Raw genomic sequence first — 26,507 nt, 5'->3', positions numbered from 1 at the left:
GCACATTCATATTGACCACATGGTGGCGCTATAACGGGCACATTCTTATATCTCTTGATCTGTTTGACTCAAAGTGATGAACTTTGGCACACATGTTCAAGGATAGTCTAGCTAACCTGTAAAAAATGGTTGAGTTTGTCCACATTGTGGTGCTGTTGGACAGGTAAAACCATTTATTCAACCTCATTGGCTCATAGCGGCCATACTTTTTCAGCTAGAGTTTTGGAAAATGGTGATGCTATATACCAAGTTCATAGATGCTATATAGCAAATTTGGTTGCAATCAGTCCAGCGGTTCTGGAGAAGATGTTTAAAGTAGTCAACATCATTGAAAATGGTCCAAAATACATAAAAAGCAAATAATATTGCATGATCAGTTTGATTTGACTTCTGATATTTGGCAAGCATGTTAAGTAGTACAGAAGTAACTCTTACCAGGGCAATGTGTCAAACTTGTCCTAATGGTGGCACATTGGGCACACAGCTGAACCCCGGCAATGCTGCTTGCAGCTTTAATCTTATGTTGTAACCCTACATATAATTATAATTGAAAGCATCTGAGAGTAGGAGTGCTGATCTAGGATCTGTTCTTACATTTACATTTACATTTAAGTCATTTAGCAGACGCTCTTATCCAGAGCGACTTACAAATTGGTGCATTCACCTTAAGATATCCAGTGGAACAACCACTTTACAATAGTGCATCTAAATCTTTCGGGGGGGGGGGGGGGGGTAGAAGGATTACTTTATCCTATCCCAGGTATTCCTTAAAGAGGTGGGGTTTCAGGTGTCTCCGGAAGGTGGTGATTGACTCCGCTGTCCTGGCGTCGTGAGGGAGCTTGTTCCACCATTGGGGTGCCAGAGCAGCGAACAGTTTTGACTGGGCTGAGCGGGAGCTGTGCTTCCTCAGAGGTAGGGAGGCGAGCAGGCCAGAGGTGGATGAACGCAGTGCCCTTGTTTGGGTGTAGGGCCTGATCAGAGCCTGAAGGTACGGAGGTGCCGTTCCCCTCACAGCTCCGTAGGCAAGCAGCATGGACTTGTAGCGGATGCGAGCTTCAACTGGAAGCCAGTGGAGAGAGCGGAGGAGCGGGTGACGTGAGAGAACTTGGGAAGGTTGAACACCAGACGGGCTGCGGCGTTCTGGATGAGTTGTAGGGGTTTAATGGCACAGGCAGGGAGCCCAGCCAACAGCGAGTTGCAGTAATCCAGACGGGAGATGACAAGTGCCTGGACTAGGACCTGCGCCGCTTCCTGTGTGAGGCAGGGTCGTACTCTGCGAATGTTGTAGAGCATGAACCTACAGGATCGGGTCACCGCCTTGATGTTAGTGGAGAACGACAGGGTGTTGTCCAGGGTCACGCCAAGGTTCTTAGCACTCTGGGAGGAGGACACAAGGGAGTTGTCAACCGTGATGGCGAGATCATGGAACGGGCAGTCCTTCCCTGGGAGGAGGAGCAGCTCCGTCTTGCCGAGGTTCAGCTTGAGGTGGTGAGCCGTCATCCACACTGATATGTCTGCCAGACATGCAGAGATGCGATTCGCCACCTGGTTATCAGAAGGGGGAAAGGAGAAGATTAATTGTGTGTCGTCTGCGTAGCAATGATAGGAGAGACCATGTGAGGATATGACCGAGCCAAGTGACTTGGTGTATAGTGAGAATAGGAGAGGGCCTAGAACAGAGCCCTGGGGGACACCAGTGGTGAGAGCACGTGGTGCGGAGACAGATTCTCGCCACGCCACCTGGTAGGAGCGACCTGTCAGGTAGGACGCAATCCAAGCGTGGGCCGCGCGGGAGATGCCCAGCTCGGAGAGGGTGGAGAGGAGGATCTGATGGTTCACGGTATCAAAGGCAGCAGATAGGTCTAGAAGGATGAGAGCAGAGGAGAGAGAGTTAGCTTTAGCAGTGCGGAGAGCCTCCGTGACACAGAGAAGAGCAGTCTCAGTTGAATGCCCAGTCTTGAAACCTGACTGATTAGGATCAAGAAGGTCATTCTGAGAGAGATAGCAGGAGAGCTGGCCAAGGACGGCACGTTCAAGAGTTTTGGAGAGAAAAGAAAGAAGGGATACTGGTCTGTAGTTGTTGATATCGGAGGGATCGAGTGTAGGTTTTTTTCAGAAGGGGTGCAACTCTCGCTCTCTTGAAGACGGAAGGGACGTAGCCAGCGGTCAAGGATGAGTTGATGAGCGAGGTGAGGTAGGGGTGAAGGTCTCCGGAAATGGTCTGGAGAAGAGAGGAAGGGATAGGGTCAAGTGGGCAGGTTGTTGGGCGGCCGGCCGTCACGAGACGCGAGATTTCATCTGGAGAGAGAGGGGAGAAAGAGGTCAAAGCACAGGGTAGGGCAGTGTGAGCAGGACCAGCGGTGTCGTTTGGCTTAGCAAACGAGGATCGGATGTCATCAGCCTTCTTTTCAAAATGGTTGACGAAGTCATCCGCAGAGAGAGAGGAGAGGGGGAGGGGGAGGAGGATTCAGGAGGGAGGAGAAGGTAGCAAAGAGCTTCCTAGGGATAGAGGCAGATGCTTGGAATTTAGAGTGGTAGAAAGTGGCTTTAGCAGCAGAGACAGAAGAGGAAAATGTAGAGAGGAGGGCGTGAAAGGATGCCAGGTCCGCAGGGAGGCGAGTTTTCCTCCATTTCCGCTCGGCTGCCCGGAGCCCTGTTCTGTGAGCTCGCAGTGAGTCGTCGAGCCACGGCGCAGGAGTGGAGGACCGAGCCGGCCTGGAGGATAGGGGACAGAGAAAATCGAAGGATGCAGAAAGGGAGGAGAGGAGGGTTGAGGAGGCAGAATCAGGAGATAGGTTGGAGAAGGTTTGAGCAGAGGGAAGAGATGATAGGATGGAAGAGGAGAGAGTAGCGGGAGAGAGAGAGCGAAGGTTGGGACGGCGCAATACCATCCGAGTAGGGGCAGAGTGAGAAGTGTTGGATGAGAGCGAGAGGGAAAAGGATACAAGGTAGTGGTCGGAGACTTGGAGGGGAGTTGCAATGAGATTAGTGGAAGAACAGCATCTAGTAAAGATGAGGTCAAGCGTATTGCCTGCCTTGTGAGTAGGGGGGGAAGGTGAGAGGGTGAGGTCAAAGGAGCAGAGGAGTGGAAAGAAGGAGGCAGAGAGGAATGAGTCAAAGGTAGACGTGGGGAGGTTAAAGTCACCCAGAACTGTGAGAGGTGAGCCATCCTCAGGGAAGGAACTTATCAAGGCATCAAGCTCATTGATGAACTCTCCAAGGGAACCTGGAGGGCGATAAATGATAAGGATGTTAAGCTTGAAAGGGCTGGTAACTGTGACAGCATGGAATTCAAATGAGGAGATAGACAGATGGGTCAGGGGAGAAAGAGAGAATGTCCACTTGGGAGAGATGAGGATTCCAGTGCCACCACCCCGCTGGCTCGATGCTCTAGGGGTATGCGAGAACACGTAGGCAGACGAGGAGAGAGCAGTAGGAGTAGCAGTGTTATCTGTGGTAATCCATGTTTCCGTCAGCACCAGGAAGTCTAGGGACTGGAGGGTAGCATAGGCTGAGATGAACTCAGCCTTGTTGGCCGCAGACCGGCAGTTCCAGAGGCTGCCGGAGACCTGGAACTCCACGTGGGTCGTGCGCGCTGCGACCACCAGGTTAGAGTGGCAGCGGCCACGCGGTGTGAAGCGTTTGTATGGCCTGTGCAGAGGGAAGAGAACAGGGATAGCCAGACACATAGTTGACAAGCTACAGAAGAGGCTACGCTAATGTAGCACACTTGATTCGGTCATGGTAATGTGATGAGGTAACCCCGCCTACGAATATCAAAACTAGTGTTGAACCCAGGTTCATATCCTGCGTGTGATACATATAATATCTATTATTCATTATGATCCAAAGGGAAGAACTGATCCTAGATCAGCGCTCCGACTCTGAGAGGTTTTGTGGATACGGGCCCTGGTTCCTCTCAAGGTTTCTTTCTTTCCTATGGAGTGTCCTGTCTTTTTCTTTACCTCCGTCCCCCTTTAATCCTTCTCGGGTACTGACTTTGAAATAAAAACACTGTAAGAGAGCATTAGAGAGTGACACAGGACTCACAAAAAGAAGTCGTCAAACCTTGTTTTTCTTTGCGTTTATTCATCTCTAATGTTTTTTTTTTTTTTTTAAATCTGTCCACAAACTCATATTATTAGTTACTACTATGTTAGGTACATTTTTCCCTCACTGCAATGGCAGTCATCTACACAAGAGCCCAAACCCAGCACTTCCCTCCACCTCTCCAACAGACAGTGGTATTGGACCAAATGGCACCCTATAGTGCACTGCTTTGGACCAGAGCCCTATGGCAATGGTCAAAAGCAGGGCATTTAATAGGGAATATGGTGCCATTTGGGACACAACCCATCGCTATAGGATGTCCTCACACACCACCATAGTTTTTTTCTTCGAACAAACCAACTACGAAATTAAGGGTCAACAATATACACTATTGTTGACGGACAGTTTATTAGGTACACCACCACATTCACGAAAATGGATCGCTCCTACAGACAGTGAGTCACGTGGCTATGGCTTGCTATATAAAGCAGGCAGACAGGCACCAAGGCATGTAGTTACTGTTCGATTGAACGTTAGAATGGGCAAAACGAGTGACCTAAGCAACTTTGAACGTGGTATGATCGTCTGTGCCAGATCCAGTATCTAGGAAACGGCTGCCGTCCTGGGCTTCTCAGGCATGACGGTGTCCAGGGTTTACTGAGAATGGTGCTACAGATAAAAAACATCCAGTCAGCGGCAGTCCTGTGGGTGAAAACAGCTCGTTGATGAGAGGTCGAAGGAGAATGGCAAGAATCATGCAAGCTAACAGGTGGGCCAAAAACAGACAAATAACGGCGCACTACAACAGAGGTGTGCAGAACGGCATCTCGGAACGCACAACTCGTTGATCCTTGTCACAGATGGGCTACTGCGGCAGACGACCACCCCGGGTTCCACTCCTATCAGCTAAAAACAAGAAGAAGCGGCTCCAGTGATCACACGATCACCAACTCTGGACAATTGAGGAGTGGAAAAACATTGCCTGGAACATGACAGTGAGTTGTACTTGAGTGGCCTGCGCAGTCCCCAGACCTCAACCCAATAGAGCATATTTGGGATGAGAAGGAACAGGCTGTACCGCCGTCCAATCTGCAGCAACTGCGTGATGCCATCGTGTCAGCATGGACCAATCTCCTGTGGAATGTTTCCGACACCTTGTAGAATGACACAAGAATTTAGGCTGTTCTGGAGGAAAAGGGGGTGCTAGATAGGTGTGCCTAATAAACTGTCCGGTGAGTGTAGCTAGGCACCAATTAAAAGATTTCAAGCATGTTTCAGGGAGATTTTTCCGTGCAAAAAGCAATTGAGGAAATATTTAAGATTGCCTGTTGCCTGTCTGGGACATTCATATTATCACATTATATATAGTGCTCCAAATTGGCGCAGTGGTCTAAGAAACTGCATCTCAGTGCTAGAGGTGTCACTACAGACCTTGGTTTGAATCCAGGCTGTATTACAACTGGCCGTGATTGGGAGTACCATAGGGCGACGCACAATTGGCACAGCATCGCTGGGGTAGGCCGTCATTGTAAATAAGAATGTGTTCTTAACTGACTTGCCTGGTTAAAGCATTTAAATAAAAATATGACATATTCTGTGGGTAATTTAAGAGTACGATGTAGATTAGATTCATTGGATCGAACATGTTTGTCAGTTTGAGGGCAAGTCAGTTACCTTTAGGTCACTTCTCCTATCGTTGGCAGGGCACTTGTCCTATCTGCCAATGGGAGGGAGGAGTGGGCGGGACTAGCACTTGGGTTTACGCTCTCTTTTTAAAAACACAACATCTCTAGTGCTATAATGTTCTGTACAACATTAAACAACACATGTTTTTCTTTTTTTCTTTCTTTCTTCTCCATAATAATGCCAAAGCAATAATAATAATAATTATAAGAAGACTCCATCTCATCATGTTACTCCATCTCATCAGGCATCAAATGTCAAACAAACGTACGGACATCACACAAACTGACAATACGAATCTAAGAATAAAAGGCCTCAATACCAGATAGTACACATCATCACCTTCTAATGGTGCCACAGAGAGAGAGAGAGTGACAGGTTACAGAAGAGAGGAAGAAGAGAGAGTGACAGGTTGTGAAAGAGATGAAAGAGAGGTTACGGAAGGGAGGTAGAGAAGAGAGAGAGAGAGTAACAGGTTACGGAAGAGAGGAAGAAAAGAGAGAGACATGAACACAGACATGAAAGGATAAAGGGATTGAAAGGGGGGAGGGAGTGGACAGAACAAAATTGGAAGGTCACAAAGAGGATGAGAGAGAGAGAGAAAGAGAGAGAGAGAGATGTGGGCTAAGTGCTTTTGGTGAGCTTACAAAATACCAAATCCAGGAAGTGCTTGACACAGAAGGCACGGTGGCTTTGACACTACAGTCTACATCCAAATGGGCACTCTATTCCCTAAATAGTACACTACTTTCGACCAGGGTGCATAGCACTAGTTTTGACCGGGGCTCAATGGTCCTGGTCAAAAGTAACGGACTATATAGGGAATAGGGTGCTGTTATGGATGTAGCCTGTCTTTAAGGAAACACCACTTAGGGAACTTCTAAACTCATATAAGGCGCTCTAATGAGGATAGAAGTAAAACACATAATGCACATAAACCAAAAGTAAGGCTGCGGTTCCAATCCCAGGCTCTCGCCGTCAACCAATGGGCAAAGAGGGCGAGAAGGCAGGACTTATCCAATCAAATAGTTTAGTGATGTTTACAATCATAAGTAGGGATTTAAAAAAAATGTATTCCCAGATATTTGCATGTTCACTGTGTGCAGAACTGTGTGTGGTATGATGCTCTAAGACAATACCATGGCTATGGTATGTGATACTAGGTATAGGTTCATATTTTTATATCAAATTATATTTTGTGATGTAAACTTGAATCTCATACAAGCACTTAATAATAACATGAGAATAAAGTTTTGATTGATTGATTGATTGATTGATTGATTGATTGATCGGGGCGAGGGGATGGAAACGGCAGCTTTTTACTCCAACAGAATGTGACTCATCATATTTTCATAAGATATAGGTTTGGTCTATAGATAAAGTCAAAATAAAAATGACTACTTTGGGAAATTATAAACCTTGCACAGTGCTCTTTATAGACAGCAGGGTTGGGGTCAATTCCATTTCAATTCCAGTCAATTCAGGAAGTACACTGAAATTCCAATTCTCTTCAATGGGGAAAATTTGGAATTGGAATTGGGTTGACTTTCTGAATTGACTGGAATTGAAATGGAATTGACCCTAACCCTGATAGACAGACATTCCAACTAGTGTTTTCCTCACAACAACAAGCCTTATATTTATTATTATTACCTATATTCATAACCTTCTCTGTAAGCTTCTCTTCTTGAAATTAAAATAAACAAAGGGATTTTTTTCTTATTTTTTTCTTATCTTCTTGTCTTTACAAAAGCTACACACACATTCTACCGGAATGTATCTATTGATTTGTTAGTTTTTTTTAATGCTTACTCTTTTCTACTGTTCTTCTTCTTCTCTTAAAAAGAAATGAATCTAGTCATCTAAAAGACGGCGTACCCCAAGAGTACAACAGTTTCCTTTCTCAGCTTCAGTCCCCTGCTCTGTGAGGGAACTTACTATTTTTCTCTCCTCCATTTTTCCTCCCCCTTGTTTTTTTTTATTTTTCTGGTAAAAAGAATGAAATGAAAGTGTGACACGGTCGTGGAGCCTTGGTCACCTGACCAGACGTGTCAGCTGACTGTGTTCGGGATGCACCGTCCGTCTGTCTGTCTGTCGGTCCCGTGTCCCCCAAAACAGTCTTCTGTTTGTTCAGTGGTCAGTTGGTCACCACGACAACGTAAGAAATAACCGTTATCCCATGTCAGACTCTGAACACGCTGGCATTTCTGCTGTAAACACTGACCTCTGACCTTTCACCTACATTTTCACTTCTTGACCTTTCACCTTGACCTCTGTTGATTCATATGTATATCTATTGTTTCATCATCATCAACTAAGTGCTTTATCTTTTTCTTTTCACAGAAGCCACAGAGAGATGCTATCGGTCTCTTGTAACGAGAGACAGATCCACACCACTTTGTATACCACTACAGCTTTCTATTCACAATACCCTAGAACCATTTTTTAAACATATATACTTTAGCTTTATACTGTATACTCAGATATCATTGTTCTATAAGAGCCCAGAAACACTGGTCTATACTGTAGATCTCCCTTGACGACATAGCATACATAGACAGGCACTAAACTGAGGGGAAAACAGGAAATGACAAACTGCTCCTCTGTTCCCATGGTGACCTCGGAACAGCCATCCGACCAATGAGAGGCAGTGACAACAGGGTCCAGGATCATCTTGTCCTTGATCATTGTCATGTCAATAGTTGTCTGTTAAAAAGTTGCTCCTGTTGTGTTTTTTGTTGTTGTTGCAGACAGCTGGATAGCTTAGCTTGAGTTGACGGCTTGAATGGTTCCGGTTGAACCGCGGTTCCAGAAATCGGTGCTCTTGAACAGACCATAATATGACCTTGAAAGTGTCAAGAAGTCGTATCTTATTTAAACGGCAGTTGTGATGAAGTTTGGCTTATTTTGACACTTTTTCTGCTAAAGATTTCCTCCATTCACAGCAGTGGGTTGTATAACTAATCAACAATGTTACACTTATAAGTATTATTATTCTCAAAACATGAAGTATAAGGTCTGATAAAATCCTTTTTGTGTTCTCTGGAATAGTAGAATGTCACAGTTTACTTTTGCTCACATACTAATATTAAGAATCACAGCAGCAAGAGGACAATCTCGATCAAATCATCACAATTAGCCCTCTTGGTAGGAGATGGAATGGAAAACAGGAAACGTTGAAATATAGAAGAGAAGGCCTCAAAAGTCCTACACTGTACTGTGTGTTTGTACAAGGGGGGTTGTGGTTGGTTGAGAAAATTGAGAGGACTGCACTGAACTCCCGGGATGTAAATATTAAAAGAAGAGAGATAAAAATGGAGGATGTTTAAAAGGGGTTCCTAAGGAGGTGTGTGAGCTGTTGTTTACATGACCCTCTCCATGGACATGGTTCTCAGTCCGTGGCCTTGAAAGTCAAGGGTCAGGGGTCGTGACCTTGACAATGACCTTGAACTATGTAAAAGAGGTGATATGAACTTGACCTCCAACCTATGACCCCCAAACAACTTCCTTCCTGTCTAGTTGAACCGCTTTTTCCCTTCTCTCTGCAGGATGACATTGTTGTTGTTGTTTAGTCCCCCATCACTCCTTCCTCCCCTCTGGTTAGACGGTCAGAGCCGAGGGTAGGTGACATGGTGAGAGACATCCTCATCCCATGCTCTCTAGGAGAATCCCCAGGACTACTGCTCTCCCCTTCCAAATCCTCCTCTTCTTCTTCCTCCCCTTCCTCTTCTTCCTCCTCTTCCTCATCCTTCCTACTACTGGCGAGGCCACTCTGTGTGTTCCTGATTGTGGTGGAGGCCCGGTTAGAAGCCTGGGGGTGGTGGTGGTCGTAGCTACCCTCGAGGTCCCCTTCCTCTGGTGTGAGGCCGTTCTCCATCCCCCTCTCCCTCTCCATCCTGGATGAGGCCCACTCCTCCAGGGGGGCCCGGTCTTCGGCCTCGCTCAGATACCTAGGATAGGACAGGATCAACTTTAGGAAGTGTTACCCATGTCATACACGTCATAAGCAGAAGAGTCTACTTGCGGACTGTGTTTTTTCCTATGCACTGATTATAAGTTGCTCTGGATAAGAGTGTCTACTAAAAGCATCTCTTACCTCCACAGGGCCAGGGGGTTGGGGTTGGGGTCGGCCCGGGGTTGGGGAGGCCTCTGGGGCCTGTGGTCACCCAGGGCGCTGGGGATGGGGGCCCTCCTCTTACGCCTGGACTTGCTGGTGTGGTTGACTTGGAGGTGCATGGCCATGAGCTCGGCTGAGGAGGTGCGGAAGGGACAGAACAGGCACTGGTTGAGGGTATCCCCTGCTCCTCCACCTCCTCCTGGTACTCCATCCTCCTCCAGACCTCCGAGCCCAGGGGAGGGGCGGCGGGAGAGGTCCAGGGGCTGGGACAACAACCCTCCCTCCTGGGAACCCCGAGGAGCTGACCCCCCTCCCTTCCGCTCCCTCCCATTAGCTGGCACCATACGGCTGGTGGTGAGCGGTTTGCGGCGGGACACTTTGGGCGCCTTTGGTGGGGTGGGGGTGGAGGTTGGTGACTCCCCTGTCCACCCTCCCTCCATCCCTCCCTGGTACAAAGCCCCCATCACCCCGGACAGATACCGGTACTGGCTCTCCAGATCTGCCTCTCTCAGTCCCGCCATGGCCTTCGCGTGTTCCCTGTCTCTCTGCTCGGGGAGGCCCAGGATCCAGGGCTGGTGCTGATTGTGCCTGGAGGAAGGCGTCTCCGCCGGGCCTCTGGTGGCCGAGCTGTGGTTGAGGCTCTGGGGCCGGCGCTGCTTGGTCATCCCCTCCCTCCCCTCCCCCTGTGGAGCTCCCCCTCTGCCCAGGGAGGCGGTGGTGAGGCCTGGGGAGGAGGCAGTGGATGAAGAGGCTCCCATGGTGTTCCTCTGTTCTCTGTGGTGCCTCTGGAGGTGGTACTTTAGAGAGCCTGACTGGGTGCCAGCGTAGTCACAGTGGGGACATTTATACGGTCTCTCCCCTGAAAGAGATACATAAACAAGTTGTGGTTATCAGGGCAATGGTACAATGGAGGAATGTCAGTAGATGGATAGTAACCTTTGTATAATTATAATTCTGCTCAAAAACCCACATTTAGAGAAGACCACTGAACTAAAGATGGAGCAGCCCATCTGGCATTTGCCCAAACTTCACTATGGACAGTCTGTTTCTTTCCACAGAGAAAAGAAAAACAACAATTCTGCGGACCTTGAGGCCCGGATCTCTGCTGTAGGGCACTATTTTTGGCTGCCGTTAAGGTGACAGTAGTGTCAAATGTATGTTAGTTTGCAATTTCGTCATGTAAAAACTGATGCACTGGCATTTTCCAGCCCTAACGCCAGCTTTGACAATTTACCTGTCTTATGTCAGCACTCTTGCTCTCAGATGAGAGGAAATATTTTAGGCGTGTCCTTAAACACATGATCCAAAGTGCTAATTTCAGGCAGGGTTGGTAGAGATATTTTAAGCCCAACCAAAAGCTGTTGGTTATGACATGAATTTCGACAGCGGAAAAGCAGCCTATCCAGCTTTTGACTTGGAAAAACATTTATTTATCATTTAACTTTACTTAACTAGGCAAGTCAGTTAATAAGAACAAAATCTTACTTACAATGACTGCCTAGGAACAGTGGGATAACTGCCTTGTTCAGGGGCAGAACGGCAGATTTTTTACTTGTCAGCTCAGGGATTTGATCTAGCAACCTTTCAGTTACAGGCCCAACACTCTAAACACTAGCTTACCTTCATCCCCTTGGAACACTCCACAGAGCGGGACTTTATGGAAAAGTGGACAGAAAAAAGCCATCGCTTAAAGACAAAAATAAGCAAATATGTTTGGTGTTCGCCAAAAGGCATGTGGGAGACTCCCAAACATATGGAAGAGGTACTCTGGTCAGATGAGAATAAAATTGAGAATTTTTGTCAATCAAGGAAAACGCAATGTCTGGCGCAAACCCAACACCTCTCATCACCCCGAAAATACCCTCCCCACAGTGAAGCATGGTGGTGGCAGCATCATGCTGTGGGGATGGTTTTCATTGACAGGGACTAGGAAACTGGTCAGAATTGAAGAAACGATGGATGACGCTAAATACAGGGAAATTCTTGAGGGAAACCTGTTTCAGTCTTCCAGAGATTTGAGACTGGGACGGAGGTTCACCTTCCAGCATGACAATGACCTGAAGCATACTACTAAAGCAACACTCGAGTGGTTTAAGGGGAAACATTTAAATGTCTTGGAATGGCCTAGTCAAAGCCCAGACCTCAATCTGGGCTTTTGGGTGGCAAGTAGCCTAGTGGTTAGTGTTGGACTAATAAACCGAAAGGTTGCAAGATTGAATCCTCGAGCTGACAAGGTAAAAATCTGTCGTTCTGCCCCTGAACAAGGCAGTTAACCCACTGTTCCTAGACCGTCATTGAAACTAAGAATTTGTTCTTAACTTACTTGCCTAGTTAAATAAAGAAAGAATAAATTTTAAAAAATCCAACTGAGATTCTATGGTATGACTTAAAGATTGCTGTACACCAGCAAAACCCATCCAACTTGAAGGAGCTGGAGCAGTTTTGCCTTGAAGTATGGGCAGAAATACCAGTGGCTAGATGTGCCAGGTTTATAGAGACTTACCCCAAGAGACTTGCAGCTGTAATTGCTGCAAAAGGTGGCTCTACAAAGTTTTGACTTTGGGGGGGTGAACAGTTATGCACGCTCAAGTTTTTAGTTTTTTTGTATTATTTCTTGTTTGTTTCACAATAAAAAATATTTGACATCTTCAAAGTGGTAGGCATGTTGTGTAAATCAAATTATATATTGAATATATATATATATCCACATTGAAGCCATGCAAATACTTAGAACAATGTGGACTGCAAACAGATTCAAAATAACATATTTAGCAAAGACGGGATAGGTCTACATTTTGCAATTTTGTCTGTAAGCTTTTTAACTAACTATAATGGACTAACATTGGAATTAGAGTTGATTCCAAGTCAATATGTAAAAGACTGTAAATACACAACATGAAGCAACCACATATTCAGCCATGGAGCACTTTCTGATTGGCAAGGCCTCGACACACCCACAACTTGTTTTCTCATGAAAAACCCAACCCTTTCGCGGCAACACCAGCATCTGCGCCGTTAATTGTGCTTGTGAAAATAGAAAAAATATTTCTTACACACCCCCAAACCTATAGCGCTACCGCCCAGCGCTTCGATTGACCATTGCATTAGGTTCATTAAAATAGAGCCAATAGAGTACATGAGAGGAAACTATATGGTTATTAAAGTATTAAATTAGCTTGTTGTAACACATTTCAAACAACAGATGGCAGAACTCCATCACAATCTAGAACCCTGACTGGCTTCAATTGTACTTAACTAGGCAAGTCAGTTATGAACAAATTCTTATTTACAATGACGGCCTACCCCAGCGACGCTGGGCCAATTGTGCGCCGCCCTATCGGACTTCCGATCATGGCCAGATGTGATGCAGCCTGGATTCAACCCATGGACTGCAGTGACACCTCTTACACTGAGATGCAGTGCCTTAAACCGCTGCGCCACTCAGGAGTCCCTACTAGAGTGACAAGGAGGACGTTCCATGTAATACCCCATCAGACTCAAACGGAAGTGTTGAAAGTCAATACTGCTAGTGGCAATTTACTGAAGTATAATTATTTACCAAATGAATATGAACAGACAGAGCAGAGGATTGTGTCTAAGAATCAGCAACTTTAATAGTAGGAATTTAATGAATGTTGTAATGCTGTTAATTAGATGTTAAGTCCCCAATATAGGGTTAGGGTTAGTTAAAGTTAGTTGAAGTTTAGTGTGCTAGAGTAGATTGTATTGTTGGTTATTATTTATCTGAAATCCAAATGGATGTCTAGCCCCTTACTTCCTAGCCACTGAGATCTCATTGAACAGGTGGAAGCGATATGGCGACATTTCCACACAGCCAATCAGAAAGTGAGATGAAGTTATTACCGTAACGCTTATACTATATCTTATCCAATCATCTCAGATCTACAGGAGTGCCTAGGCCCTAGGTTGGATAGATACGCATAAGCGTCCTAGGCCCTAGAGTGTAGGGTTTAGGGACTAGGGGTTGATTTGAGATCCAGCCATTGTTAGGTGAGTTGGTGGGGGGGGGGGGGCTAGTGGCAGGCTCACCTGTGTGAACTCTCAGATGCACTTTAAGGTGATGGGAAGAGCGGAAAGCTTTACTGCAATAGGGGCAGTCTTTCACCCCCGTGCCTCGCACACGTTCCCTAGAGCTCACCGAAGAGCCTGACGAAGAGCCAGACAGACCATTCTCTCCTGGAGAGAGAGAGAGGGAGGGAGAGGATGGGGGGAGGGTGGGGAAGGGAGAGAGTGAGAGGACAGGACAGAGAAAGAGAGAGAGAGAGAGCGAGAGAAAGAAAGAGGGGGAGAGCAAGAGAAGAAGGGAGGGGGAAAGAGAGAGTGAGAGAGGGAAGAATGGAGGATAGAGTGGGAGAGAGAGAGGGAGAAAAAGGGAGGGAGAGGAAGGGAGGGAGAATAAGAAAGACGGATCAGAGATTTGACAATGGAAGAAATTTAGCGAGTGATATTGATAGCTAATTGAGTTGCTAGCATCTACACTCACCCACTCTTTCTACAAGCTTTTTATTTGTGTCCTGTTTTTCTGTAATGAAAATGTAAAACAAAAGGAAGACATATTGGAGACGTTTTGTTGGGGTGAAGTCATGTCAACGTACCTTGGAACTGTGACATCACTGAGTGGAACCCTCCGACGACTGCTTGTTGATGCTGATGCTGAGATCCACTTTGAAGTTTGGACTCCTGTCTTCTTTCAGTACTACTTCCTCTCCCTCCTCCTCGTCCTTCCGCACCCCGGCTCCCCCCTCCATCCTCCTCTCCTCCCCCGGCGTGGCGTGGAGGGTGACCGTGGCTCTTCTGGGGCCGCTGGACGTGGACGCGGGCGTGCGCCACCACCTGCTGCAGGCTCCGGAACAGCTTCCCACAGTCGGGGCACTCCCATGGGGCTCCGGAGGACGGCGGCTCCTCCCGGGGATCCAGACCTCCAAGGTAGGCCCTGACCTGCTCAGATTCCCCAACCACGGTGCTCCTGGATGGGGCTCGGTGCTGCTGCTGCTGCTGGGCCTGTTGAGCTGCTACCAGGCTACGAGCTACAAACTGCCACATGGCTATCTGGTCTCCTCCATCTGTTGTCTCTCTACCTCCTCCTCCTCTTCCTCCTCCCCCGTTACCGTTCCCCATCTCTGCAACCTGAGCCACTGCCTGGAGTCGTTCCATGCAGCTGGCGCCGCCGTCGCTAGGCAACCCCAGGTAGCCTAAGATGGCAGATTTACTAGAGACTCCGGCGCCGTCCCGGTCGCCCCTTCCTCGTCCGCCTCTCCCCCCTCCACCACCACCTCCGCCCCCACCACGAGCCAGCAGGAGGCTGGAGTAGAGAGCGTTGAGGCCCTGGTTGGTGACTGAGCCTTTGGGCCCTCCTTGTTCAGCCCCGGCGCCAGGGGCCACCTGCCCCACCAGACCGGCCTTCAGGCCCAGCTTGTTGAGGTGCACCTGTAACAAAGTTTAAAAGTCACAACACATCTTCAATAGTTTGACACCTGCTATTACAGAATATGCTGACACACACACACACACACACACACACACACACACACACACACACACACACACACACTAGGTCACACACCTTCATGTGGTTCTTGAGGAACCAGGGCTCCTTGAAGCCACGGCCGCACACCTGACACTTATGGTCCAGAGAGTCCTTGTGCTTCCTCATGTGGCCCTTCAGGAACCAGGACTGGGTAAAGCGCTGGCCGCATGTCTCACAGCAGAAGGCAGGCAGAGGGGATGCCCCTGGGCCCGGGGCTGTGGTTGGGGTGATAGTGGGGGTGGGCAGGGGGGCGTCTGGAATGGGGGTGGCGATGATGGTAGTGGTGGTTACAATAGGGGGGTGTCTGGGGGTGTAGGGGGGCAGGGTGGGGAGGTCCACAGGTGGGGAGAGGGACAGGGAGGACAGGGAGGGGTGGCAGTCCTGGAGGTGTGCGGACAGGCGCTCTTCCTGGCTGGCAGAGAAGGGACACAGGGTGCACTTGTATGGGTTGTGGAGGATCCGGACGTGGCGAGACAGCTCCGAGGCGGTGCGGAATTTACCTTTGCAGGCGTGGCAGCGGAACGCGGGCGCTGCCGCTGTGACGGCGGTAGCTTTATCCAAGATGGTGGGACCCACACCACCCAGGCCGCAGGAGGAGTAGGGGGAGGTGAGGGAGACAGAGAGGGGCACCTCCTCGGTCAGCAGAGGGGTCAGCTGTGTGCTGTCGTCCATCAGGTACTGCTGGAGGGTCTGGTGATCCATCTGCAGAGCCTCCTCTAGGGCTTCCCTGTCCCTGTCCTCCCCTCTAAGGCCCTGGGTGAGAGATCCAGACAGCGGGGGGCTCTGGAGCTGGCTGTAGTGGTTCTGCCCGACATCCTTGTGGTTCTGGTGGGTCTTGAGATGTGGCTTGGACCCCGTCCCAATGATGCTACCGGACGCGGTACCGGTCCGGTACAGAGCCGAGGTGCGGCGGTCCCTGTCTAGACTGTGAGCGCGGGCGTGGAGCGACAGGATACTCTGAAAGCGGAACTTCTTCCCACACACCAAGCAGGGGAACTTGAGCCCGGCCACACCCCCAGAAACACCCACCATCCCAGGAATTGATCCTGACAGACTCCCCCCGTCCTTATGGAAGAGCTGGAGGTCCAGCTCATCACTACAGGTGGCACCCTGCTGCCCGGAGGACAGAGCCAGCTCCAGGGCCCCGAACCCTGAGAGAGGGGCTGACGATGTCGGAGTGGCCGGAGGAGAGCTCTCCAGAGAGGGGCTACACACCTCCCGAAGACCCCCCGGGAAGAGAGCAATGGCTGGGGTGGGGGACAGAGGGACTGACAGCCTCTCTTCATCCTCCTCTTCCTCATTGTGGTGATTGAGGGGGAAGGGGGAGAGGGGGGAGTAGGGGGTGGTGTCCGGGGTGTCGGAGGTCGGGGTGTGGGACAGGGCTGTGGGACTGAGGGGGACAGGCAGGTCCAGGAGGCTGTGTAAAGGGGAGAGTTGGGAGCAAGAGTGAAGGGAGGCCAGGGGACTGTGGTCCAGAGATGGTAGTGTAGGGGGTGACTGGGGCGGCTCATAGGACAGAGCCAACACACACTCAGGAGGAGAATCCATTCTCTGAGAGAGAGAGAGAGAGAGAGAGAGAGAGAGACAGAGAGACAGAGAGACAGAGAGAGAGAGAGAGTCAGGTGATGTCATTAGAGATCAACAAGGTAAGGACTTTATTTGTATTATTTGACATCAGAGTGGCAGTCCTTAACATACTCCATATCTGGATATTGAATTACATGATGCAAGGCAATGACGAACACTTTGTTCTCATACCGCTTCATTGCTGGGGAGTATGGAGAGCGAATGAATGACATTTTATTTTCGTGTTAAATCGCTAGTTGGCAAGCCATCCTTTTTGGGATTGATTTACACATAAACCAACTTTACAATAATTCACAGTGATGATTCAGTGATAATTCTTCCGGTGTTCTGTACAGAACTCACCAGTAGTATGTGTGATGATATGCCATGCTTCAGATTCTTGGCAGAGGGAGCCTCCTTTAGTGCTCTGAGAAACACACACAGTCAATATGTTATCACATATGTTTCAAAAATATGTTAAAACACACATATTTTAACATTATAAATCCTCCTGCTGCATATTCCATTACACCGAAAAATAACATATTGTTCATCCATGTGGTATGTGTGTGTGTGTGCGTGCGCGCGTGCGTACATGCGTCAGTCTGTCTGTCTCTCTTTTCTACAGGTGTGTGTGTGCTTAAATGTGTAACAGGTGGTCACCTGTTTGATGTTAACTTAACCATATGTTTGATGTCTGTGTGTGTGTGTGTGTGTGTGTGTGTGTGTGTGTGTGTGTGTGTGTGTGTGTGTGTGTGTGTGTGTGTGTGTGTGTGTGTGTGTGTGTGTGTGTGCGTGTTTTCATTTCACAGCGTGTGTGTTGTGTGTGTGAGCTAAGCACACCACAGGACACGGACTGTCCCAAACAGGATGGGCGCGAGATGTTTTGACTTCCCCACACACCCTTCCTCTGTACTCATACAGTAGCAGCTTAACCTTTAAAAGTCTAAGCCTACCTTAACTAACATATGGAATGGTTTTAGGATGGTCATACCAATGATCATTTAGCAGTTTGATTTAGAATTTTAGGACCCCTGTAAGTATTAAAAAATCTATTTTAATTTTAAACATTATTTGATAAAATATTGAATTTGGCATTTACTACTATAGAAATGCACTGATAGCATAAATGGCAAAACAGACAGTCAAAAAATAAATCCTAAGGAATAAGGTTTTGAAGTGTATTTCCTATATCTAGGAGATAAAATAAAGCTCAGGAAATATTTTAGCTTTTTGGACACATAATCAACCTCTTTTTTCAGGGGGTGGGTGCAAAACGACATCCATACTTCCATTCAATTTTTTTTTACCGGTACCGGTTACATTCAGACGAGTCCCGTGACACTTGTGGGGGTCGTATAGAGAACACCATTGTGTTAGTGAGAGTCTCTTTCCATAGAGTGATCGTAAAACATTTAAATGTGTTAACCCTCGCAAGGCTGCTGGCCCAGACGGCATCCCTAGCCACGTCCTCAGAGCATGCGCAGACCAGCTGGCTGGTGTGTTTACGGGCATATTCAATCAATCCCTATCCCAGTCTGCTGTCCCCACATGCTTCAAGAGGGCCACCATTGTTCCTGTACCCAAGAAAGCTAAGGTAACTGAACTAAATGACTTTCACCCCATAGCACTCACCTCTGTCATCATGAAGTGCTTTGAGAGACTAGTCAAGGACCATATCACCTCCCCCCCACCTGTCACCCTAGACTCACTTCAATTTGCTTACCACCCCAATAGGTACACAGACGATGCAATCACCATCACACTGCACACTGCCCTATCCCATCTGGACAAGAGGAATACCTATGTAAGAATGCTGTTCATTGACTACAGCTCAGCATTCAACAATATAGTACCCTCCAAACTCATCATTAAGCTCGAGATCCTGGGACTCGACACCGCCCTGTGCAACTGGGTCCTGGACTTTCTGATGGGCCGTCCCCAGGTGGTGAGGGTAGGAAACAACATCTCCACCCCGCTGAACCTCAACACTGGGGCCCCATAAGGGTGCGTTCTCAGCCCTCTCCTGCACTCCCTGTTCACCCACGACTGCGTGGCCATGCACGCCTCCAACTCAATCATCAAGTTTTCAGATGACACAACAGTGGTAGGCTTGATTACCAACAACGACGAGACGGCCAACAGGGAGGAGGTGGGGGCCCTCGGAGTGTGGTGTCAGGAAAATAACCTCTCACTTAATGTCAGCAAAACAAAAGAGATGATCGTGGACTTCAGGAAACAGCAAGGGGAGCACCCCCCTATCCACATCGACGGGACAGCAGTGGAGAAGGTGGAAAGTTTTAAGTTCCTTAGTTTACATATCACCGACAAACTGAAATGGTCATGCATACAGACAGTGTGGTGAAGAAGGCGCAACAGTGCCTCTTCAACCTCAGGAATCTGAAAAAATATGGCTTGTCACCGAAAACACTCACTAACTTTTACAGGTGCACAATTGAGAGCATCCTATCGGGCTGTACCACCGCCTGGTACGGCAACTGCACCGCCCACAACCGCAAGGCTCTCCAGAGGGTGGTGCGGTCTGCACAACGCATCACCGGGGGCAAACTACCTGCCCTCCAGGACACCTACAGCACCCGATGTCACAGGAAGGCAAAAAAGATAATCAAGGACAACAACCACCTGAGCCACTTCCTGTTCACCCCGCTTCCATCCAGAAGGGGAGGTCAGTACAGGTGCATCAAAGCTGGGACAGAGAGATTGAAAAACAGCTTCTATCTCAAGGCCATCAGACTGTTAAACAGCCACCACTAGCACAGAGAGGCTACTGCCTACATACAGACTTGATATCATTGGCCACTTTAATACATGGAACACTAGTCACTTTAATAATGCTACTTGAAGAATGTTGACATATCTCGCATTACTCATCTCATATGTATATAATGTATACTGTATCCTTCACTATCTATTCTATACTATCTATTGCATCTTAGCCGCTCTGTCACTACTCATCCATATATTTTATACTTATATATTCTTATCCCATTCCTTTACTAGATTGTGTGTATTAGGTTTTGTTGTGGAATTTGTTAGATATTACCTGTTAGATACTGCTGCACTGTCGGATCTAGAAGCATAAGCATTTGTCCACCTTCAACCAGAGATGTGGAAGGCCGACAAAGACGGATGCGGTGCATTAAGATGCAGCCCATGCAAAAAACTGGCTGTTTTTTAATTTTTATTATGTTACTTAGATTGACGCACAGGTATTATTCAGGAATGAACACACACTCACACAGACACACACACACACATCTGAGCCTACAGAATCACAACCAACCACACACACAAATCTGAACACATACAACCACACAAACAACACACAACGCACTGCATTTGAATGTTTACAAGAACAGACTCCAATTATCTGTCAGACATGTTTTCACCCGCAACTTTAGTAACAGATCAGAGAAGAAGCACTTGAAACACACGGTCGTATACAAAGTCATCATCATTATGGCTAAACAATCTGTGTGTGAAGGTTTGTGTACGCTTTGTACGTCTGTGTGTTCATATATACTGTGAGTGTGTGTGTCAGCGGGCCAGGACCACAAAAAGCCAGTTGACATTTTAGCTCCGCCATAACAAACAGGGATATCACACCATATCAATCATACTCTCTCTCTTCCTTCTCCCCCTTCTCTTCCCTCTGCTCCCTCTCTTCTCTCTCTCCTTCTTAATCCACCATTGTTGTTCCTTCTTTCCCCGTCTCTTTCTTTCTCTGTTTCCCTCCCTCATTGTGATTCCATTCTCCTCCCATCCCCCTCTCTTTCTCTCTCATTCTCTCTCTCGCTCCCTCCTCCTTCTATTATTCACTCATTTTCTTTCATTCTCTCACTCCCTCTGTCTTTCTGTCCTGCGGCGGAGCCAGTTGGCACGGTGCCAGGGAATGCTGATATCAGCTGGTAGATTGGGGCCTGCCAAAATGGCGAGGAGAGAAAGAAGGGAAGAGGTAGACAGTGAAAGAGAGAGATAGAGAGAGAGGAGGGAGTTAGAAGAGAATGAGAGAGACAGAGAAAGATAATGAACCATAACTGAATTAAAAGATCAGATGGTGATTTGATGGTGATGTGATTTGTCCTTTTCAAATATGAAAAAAGAGACAGGTAGATAGTGAACTGTGGTTTTGTTGTAGGTGGCTATTCATAGTGGTGGTGTGGAGCTAGATGGCGGACGGTGTGTCTGTGTGTGTGTTCGTATGGTCTGATGTGATGGCATTATCATATGAATGTCTGTTGAATTGTTCTGTTGAGGAATGAGGAATGTGTGCTTGATCGGATTGCAAATTATCCCAATGGAATCGTAATAAAGCATACACTAACTGACTGATTTTACAAAGACTTGTGAAAGCTTAAAATTATACTCATGTTTTCCCTAGTATCATACACACGCACACAATACAGTAAAATATTTAAATCACCACTGTGAATGAACTAATTTTATTGTACAGGTTGACAAGTGTTTGGGCCATATACAGTACATGTATGAAAGTATCAAAGATGTAATGCACTCATATCTCTATGACTGTGTAGGTACAGCGTGTTAACAACTCAGTATGTGTATTTGAAAGAATGTACAAATGTTACTATGTATAAAGTACACCTACTCATTCAAATGTTTTTCTTGAACCCTTGAATGAGTAGGTGTGTCCAAACTTTTGACTGGTACTGTATTTGTGGTTGTGAGCTGGACACCACTCAGGCAAGTTCGTACATGGCCGTTACGATTCTTCATATGAGGGTGTGGATTCTAATATATTTATAATATTGTCTAGAGGCTCATCATGTTTACTGAAGGCAGCTGAGAATCAGGATTTCTATGGATAGATGTTTGATAAAGGGGTTGTATGAGACTTCTGCATCTAGTTTCTTAATGGCCTTTAGGTACAGGTTATAGTCAAAGTATGTCGGTGCGCGTGTGTGATCGAGTGTGTGTATGTGCTGTATTGCATAAAGGCCCATATGGAAGACTTTTGAAGGCCTGTACTCTTAAGTGGGTAAGTTTTTGTACCTGCATTTGTAAGTGTGTGTGTGTCATTAAAGCTTACGTGTCTTAGAATGAAGAGTTGGTGTGTGTGTGCTGTCAGTACGTGAGTGAGGGCCGATGTTTTTAAGGGTGTGTGTGATCGATCCAGTGTTTAAGTGTGTGTTAGTGTGAAATAGTCTCTGTCTGAGGGCGTATGTGTTTAAGTGTGTATGTGTTAGTGAAAGTATGTGTGTGTATGTGTGTTCTCTCTGTGTGGTACAGTAACTCAGAGCCTGATGTGTTTTTTTATCGCCGTGGTCACGCGGAAAAACTTCCCCACAGACGGGATTCATTTCCTGTATTTCACCTTTCCCTGAACCCCCTCTCTTTTTTACTCCCTCCCTCTAACTATCTATGTCGGACTCTTTTGTTACCCTCCCTCCTTCTTCTTTGTGATGGGGGGATATCTGACTTCTCTGACTCAGTCTTATGATTCTTGCCCCTTGGCCTCCTCTCACCACCTCGTCTCACCTCCTCCTCTCACCTCCTCCTCTCACCTCCTCTTCTACTCTTCTTCACCTTCTCCTCTCTTCTCACTCGGTCTTTCCCCTTCCACTGGGTGGTGATCAGTAGGACACAACGTAGAAAAAGTTTTTTCAACAGAAAAAAGCCAACATTTATGTCTACTGGACATGACCCTGTTCTTGCCTCTTCTCATTTTCCTCTTTATAGTTGTCATCCAGATGAAGGGAAGTATGCAAAGGGACATACGATTATGCAGAAGTAACATGTAGACTGAGTATGAACTGGAAGTGTAATGCTGTAAGCAGATGTTAGTGTGCATTAAAAACCTCAGATTCCTTAGCAGACATTCCATAGATGAGTCTCTCACTCAAGACTTCAAATGTGCAGATCACATCTCTATCAAGACATAACGCTTCATAAAACTATAGCAATTAGGCCAATCTAACCTCAAAAGTGTCCTTGTAACTTTTATCTGTTACAAGTGTTACATCTTCTGTAACATGAATTTGTGTGTCTTAAGGGCTGAATCAACTGGTAGTTTGAGCCCCACTGGCCTGCTAGACCAGACAGATTCCATTACATCATGAATATTGACACTGTCTGGGAGACTGGGTGGTCAAGCAGCAAGCTGGCCTCTAGCTTATAGTAAGTTTCTTTGTATTTATTGAACCTTTATTTAACAAGTCAAGTCAGTTAAGAACAAATTCTTATTTACAATGACGGCCTAACCCAGCCAAACCCTAACCAGGACAACTCTGGGCTAATTGTGTGCTGCCCTATGGGACTCCCAATCACGGCTGGTTGTGATACAGCCTGGAATCAAACCAGGGTCTGTAGTGACGCCTCTAGCACTGAGATGCAGCGCCTTAAGACGCCTGTGCCACTCGGGAGCCCCTTGTAATTAATGTCCCTTATAACGGTGAACATACACTGACTAATAGATTGGATCCCAAAGGGTACCCTATTCCCTATTACCATATAGGGTGCCATTTGGTACGCAAGCATATATTTCGCTCACCACACTTAGTCATCAGTTATGTGGTGCATAGAGGCTACACGTAAGATTAACTTAATTACAGTGTAATTACTAGTTACTTTCTCTCTCGGATGTGTTATCTCAGACCATATGAAATTCTAACTCTAAGAGGTCTACTTGCACCATTATGGTTTCTTAGTATGCTACAAAAACATTTACAAGGTTTGAGAGCTGAAAATGTTGATGGAATATGCTACTCTAAACTTGGTGAAGAGCTAATAATTATTGCTTGTAAGTGTTTTAAATGTCACTAAGGAGGCTGAGCAGGTGTTTATCTATCTATCTATCTATCTATCTATCTACCCCACAGACCCTTCATGACCCAATTAAATCAGTCACTTGATTGGGATGCTCCTAGAGATAGATAGAGAGAGAGAGAGAAAGAGAGAGCACCTAGATATTGCATCCCTAAAGTGCTGTTCTGAGGAGATGCACTGCATTAAATACATGCTCCGGAACTTTGACGACTACTAAGTATCTTTTAAACCTCTCGCTTTGGGCTGGATGTGTCAAATGTGTAGTTCATACATGCATAATCTATGAGCAGAATTACTGTCTTCTCTCAATTAGCCAGGAAATCCCTAGTTTGAAAGTGACAGTTTTTCTGGAAGCTGTCCCTCCATTTTTATCCATATGGGCCAGACCTTTCGCAATTCAAGTTCTAGCCAATCAGCTTCAGCCCCTTGCCATTTGACTGATTGCTAGCACACACAGCAGAACGAGAGAGCAATGACATGGTGCACATATCTGCACATATCGGCCCTCTTCCGGGGGGCTGGAACTGATTGAATCGGGCCGGAATCGGGTGTCGGGCTCAGCCCGGAATCAAAATGAAAGACTGTCCAGAATCGGCCCAAGTACATCGGGCCATTTCCGTCTACCGGAATTCAGCCGACTTTGCCGGCATCTTACCAGAATCCCCCCAGAAGCAGCCCGATGCAAATATAAATAAATGTATACAAAATTACCGATTTAGTAATTTTAAATATTACTATTTTACATTTTATACATACAAATTATACCCATCCACAAAAAAACTATTTTGTGTCAGAGGAAACACCATACACCTGGAGAAGGTGTCAGTGTGCATGCGCCTGGCTCACCACAGGAGTCGCTATAGCGCATGTGACAAGGATATCCCGGCCGGCCAAACCCTCCCCTAACTTGGACGACTCTGGGCCAATTGTTAGTCGCCTCATGGGTCTCCCTGTCGCGGGTCTCGAACCAGCATCTGTAGCAACGCAAGTGTCTTAGACTGCTGCGCCACTCAGGAGGCTCCATCCACAAAGTTTTTAATGCTTATTAATTGACTTGTACAAAGTATCAAAATACTAAAATACTACACAGGACTCTTAAAGAATTTTGTTGAATGTATTTTTTGATCATAGAAACAATGAGAAAATATGGAAAAATAAATAATGAAATGTTAATTATATAAAGCAGCCCGTGTAATCATCTGCCAGAGAGTAGCCCCAGTCAGCCGGAGAACCCGGGTAATACATTTGGGCCAGATAACTCACACCGGAATCGACACGAACTCAATCCCGGCATCCTACCCATAAGTAATACTGCCAAAGGCGACCCAGACTCGGGCCACATGACGTCGGCAGAGTCTGACTCTCAGCTAAGTGCCCCGACTCTCAGCCGGAATCGGCCCAGATCCACTGTGCTATCTGGGATGTAACGTAGTACGGAATTTTCAGGGACCACTTTTGGCTCGGGAGTTACTTTCAGAACTACTGGCTGAAATGTATACAAACGTTCTGCAGAATCTCTTTAATGTCGGCTACAAGACGGTAACAAGTCACCTTCCCAATGAATCCATTCCCCAATATTCTATCTAGATTTATAACAGCATCTAAAGATGACACTCTTTCCCTCAAACTGACACTTCTTGAAAAAGTATAGAAATGTGAAATGATAAAATACATTTTTGGATGCAGAAGCATGTTTATAAATCCATCTACATAGTTTGATTGAGGGGGAAATCAAAAACCACAAGCTCAAAATGTCAAAAAGGACAGGAAGGGAATGAGTTACAGTAGCCTGTTAGTCTACCTTATATCACATTACAATAGTTTCAGTGTGGAATAAAACTATGGTAGGTAGGGTGAAAACGGGACATTTTTCTGTGGCTGTGGGATTTGAAACGGCTGCGACCGGAGTGTCTTGTGCTACTCCGGGCACCGCAGATGACACGTCTGCCTCTTATCTGGAGAGGAATTTCCTCCTCGCCCTGTATGATGATGTGCGTCAATAACGTGCAACCATTTTCAGTCGTTCTTTCCCCCTGCCTTCTCTCTCGCGGCCATCTCAATTAAAAAGCCACAATAATGAAATAAATAACTATCAATAAACAATGCGCGGGTGCACAGCCTACACACGTAATGTCCCCCCCCCCCCCCACAAAAAAAACGCGTCCCGTTCGCAGCTGGTCTCCAGACATTAAGCTTGTAAAATATGATCTTAAAATCCTCTAAGTGAACATAGTAACGCGATTGTTTAAAATCTCAAAACCGTTGAGGAGTCACGGTCGTTGTCTATTCTCCGTTTGTCATGTAGCCTATCTATCTCTCCCCCATGCTTCATCCATTTTGTTCCTACATTTTCTGTAACAAAAGATTGAAAGGGAGGAGATATAAGACATGAGTGTTGCGACGAGGGATCGGGGGACGAGAAAAGTGCCATCATGGATTTCATCTTGAATTTCGCTGCCAATCTCCCCCCTCCATCACCCTAAAACTAAATCAGACCTTCTCACATTTTGTCTAGCACACGTACGGCAGGCTACAGAAAAGAATCCCCTATCTTATATCAACTTGCGTTTTCAGAATGTGATACAATGTTGCACGCAACACACTTGCTACTTTCTTGCGAAATAACTGTAGTCCGAAGAAGGTGAAAGGTAGCCAATAGCTACAGTGAAGCTCGTACTCATGAGAGGTGAGGCGAGAACAAGTTTACCGGTTGTAATGGTATAGCCTACGAATCGT

The 26,507-nt window shown here is 46.7% G+C and overlaps 1 protein-coding gene across 4 annotated transcripts in view; it reads right to left on the bottom strand.

Annotated features, from left to right (window-relative positions):
• Nucleotides 1-4,082: 4,082 nt before the first annotated feature.
• Nucleotides 4,083-26,507, bottom strand: part of LOC115194536 (zinc finger protein 219) — a 34,700-nt gene continuing 12,275 nt past the window's right edge. For 3 of the 4 annotated variants that reach the window (XM_029754289.1, XM_029754290.1, XM_029754288.1), the window contains 6 exons: nt 17,328-17,391; nt 15,435-16,949; nt 14,467-15,298; nt 13,901-14,047; nt 9,830-10,709; nt 4,083-9,683 (listed from right to left, as the gene is read on the bottom strand). In XM_029754289.1, the coding sequence (XP_029610149.1) occupies nt 9,302-9,683; nt 9,830-10,709; nt 13,901-14,047; nt 14,467-15,298; nt 15,435-16,946 (3,753 nt within the window). In that variant the 5' untranslated portion in view covers nt 16,947-16,949; nt 17,328-17,391 and the 3' untranslated portion in view covers nt 4,083-9,301. The remainder of the gene's footprint in view (nt 9,684-9,829; nt 10,710-13,900; nt 14,048-14,466; nt 15,299-15,434; nt 16,950-17,327; nt 17,392-26,507) is intronic. The other variant, XM_029754291.1, reaches the window with a different exon arrangement.

Source organism: Salmo trutta, chromosome 5, assembly GCF_901001165.1.
Source record: "Salmo trutta chromosome 5, fSalTru1.1, whole genome shotgun sequence".
NCBI lineage: Eukaryota > Metazoa > Chordata > Actinopteri > Salmoniformes > Salmonidae > Salmo > Salmo trutta.
This window is presented reverse-complemented; position numbering and strand designations above follow the sequence as displayed.